This window comes from Poecilia reticulata, unplaced genomic scaffold, assembly GCF_000633615.1.
Source record: "Poecilia reticulata strain Guanapo unplaced genomic scaffold, Guppy_female_1.0+MT scaffold_1826, whole genome shotgun sequence".
NCBI classification, from domain to species: Eukaryota; Metazoa; Chordata; class Actinopteri; order Cyprinodontiformes; family Poeciliidae; genus Poecilia; species Poecilia reticulata.
Genome location: NW_007616557.1, coordinates 1 through 1,900, shown reverse-complemented (window position 1 = coordinate 1,900; position 1,900 = coordinate 1). Strand labels below are relative to the sequence as shown.

General features: G+C 37.8%; 1 protein-coding gene across 1 annotated transcript; it reads left to right on the top strand.

Moving 5' to 3' along the window:
• The first annotated feature begins 19 nt into the window (after positions 1 to 19).
• On the top strand, positions 20 to 1,889 carry LOC103461499 (germ cell-specific gene 1-like protein). Its single transcript, XM_008403785.2, has 3 exons — positions 20 to 835; positions 1,580 to 1,639; positions 1,723 to 1,889. Exons 1-3 carry the CDS (start codon positions 781 to 783, stop codon positions 1,887 to 1,889), a joined length of 282 nt encoding a protein of 93 aa, XP_008402007.1. The 5' UTR covers positions 20 to 780.
• Positions 1,890 to 1,900: the final 11 nt, after the last annotated feature.

Below are 1,900 nucleotides of genomic sequence, written 5' to 3'. Positions count from 1 at the left end.
ATTTGTTGGTTGTTGATTTGTGCATGGAAAATATTAAAAGGTAAGCAATGTTTGAAATTATTTTTCATGGTTTAATCAATTTCTTACAAGAACTTAGCTTAACTGGTGCACAGATTTGCACCTTTCTCAGCCATTTGGCTCAAAATATTTGGATATTCTGTGCATAATTAAGACCCATCTTTAACAYGTTAACTAATGTAAACATGTAGCATTCTGTGACAAATATCACACAGGCTCTGTGGTATCTCTTAGCTGTGCACAACACATTACATGCAGCAGCATAATGTGAAACTGCAGGGTGTTCTCTGTGGAAAAATAATCCCCAAGCCAGTCATTTAATAACCAGGTTAAATTGGTAACCTGAGAGCTCAGTGGTGAAGCTTTGAATGTAGACATTTTCATACATAATTCACATAATCCCGTGTATGCTCTAATCTCAGTACGTTCCAAAGTAATAAAAAAACACCACAGCTGACTTAAAGAACAGTGTTTGAGAGCTTTACATGATGTCATTCAGATGAATCATCACTTCATACAATTTTCTCAAACTCCTGTAGTTACTGTACAAGAATACTTAACCAAAAGCTGCATTTCTAGATCATTTAGGTTATGTAATCTGGATTTGTTCCATCTCAAACAGAGGCTCCCACCCCGGACCCCAAGAACCCSGTGTCCAACRTGACGCTGTCTCCCCAGCAGAAGGAGGAACTGGCCCTGWTAAGGAAAAGGCAGTTGGCCAATGCYGTGCAGTATCTGTGGGAAACGGGCGAGGACAAGTACATGCTGAGATATTTTCACACGGGTTTCTGGCTTTCCTGTGAAAAACACAACGAAGGTTGGTGAGGCAGACAGYCAAGAGGCTGGGAACAGGTTTAGATGACTACTTAATGTCTAAACTCATCTGTATTTAAACTGAAAAAGAAAAGCAGTAATAACCATTTCCCAGAGCATTTTTTTCATAATTTAATTTCTGAAATCTTGTGGGAATTTGTTCTAAGAATCTGGGTTCTTAGAACAGTTTCTAAGAACCAACTGAATAATTTCTTTTCAATGCATTTTTGTATGTTATTTATGGGAGTGCAAACACTTAACTGATCAAAAGAAACATGTTTTCGAAGGATGCATATTATAATGACAGATTTAGATATTTTAAAAAGTAAAGTTTGTTTATCATAAMCATGAAAATAAAGTTGATGACAAACTTGGAACCTTTATACTTTTCTTTGTCTTTCTTTAAGTTTCATTTATATAAACCGAAATGAATGCAGCCATGTAGTCTGAATGAAGACAAAGGTGTTTGATGTGCAGAAACAACTGTGTGGTTAGTGCAACTAATACCTGCACCATAAASCCTGTACAGACCTGCAGAACCCAAGTAGAAATCACTCAACTTAGACCAGAATAAAATATTACAGGTTTCCAGGATTTGTGTGTAAAACTGACAGAAGGTGAAGTGATTGCACTGCATGTGGTCTGTCTATTTTAAAACTGTTTACACTACCTAAATCTGTTCATTTCGAAATTAAATTAGTTTTTGGAATCAGATGACTTAAGGTTGTATTTAACATCTTGTTTTTAGGAGATGATCAGGAAGAAAAGTGCCGCAGCTTCATTGAACTCACCCCAGGAGAGACACAAGGTTGGTGCAAAAACAGTTGTTGGCTACATCAAATTTTATAGAAAATGAACAATAAACACATTATTTCTTGTTGACCCTTGCAGGTGTGCTGTGGCTGTCTGTGATCAGTGAGTTCATGTACATCGGTCTTCTGGCGATGGGTTTCCTCCTGATGTGTGTCGAAGCGATGTGCCTCTGTGCCAAGAAGGAGATGAGCTCCCTGAAGATCAACGCCTTCGCTGCAATGTGCACCGTCCTTTCAGGTCAGTGATGAAAAAGATT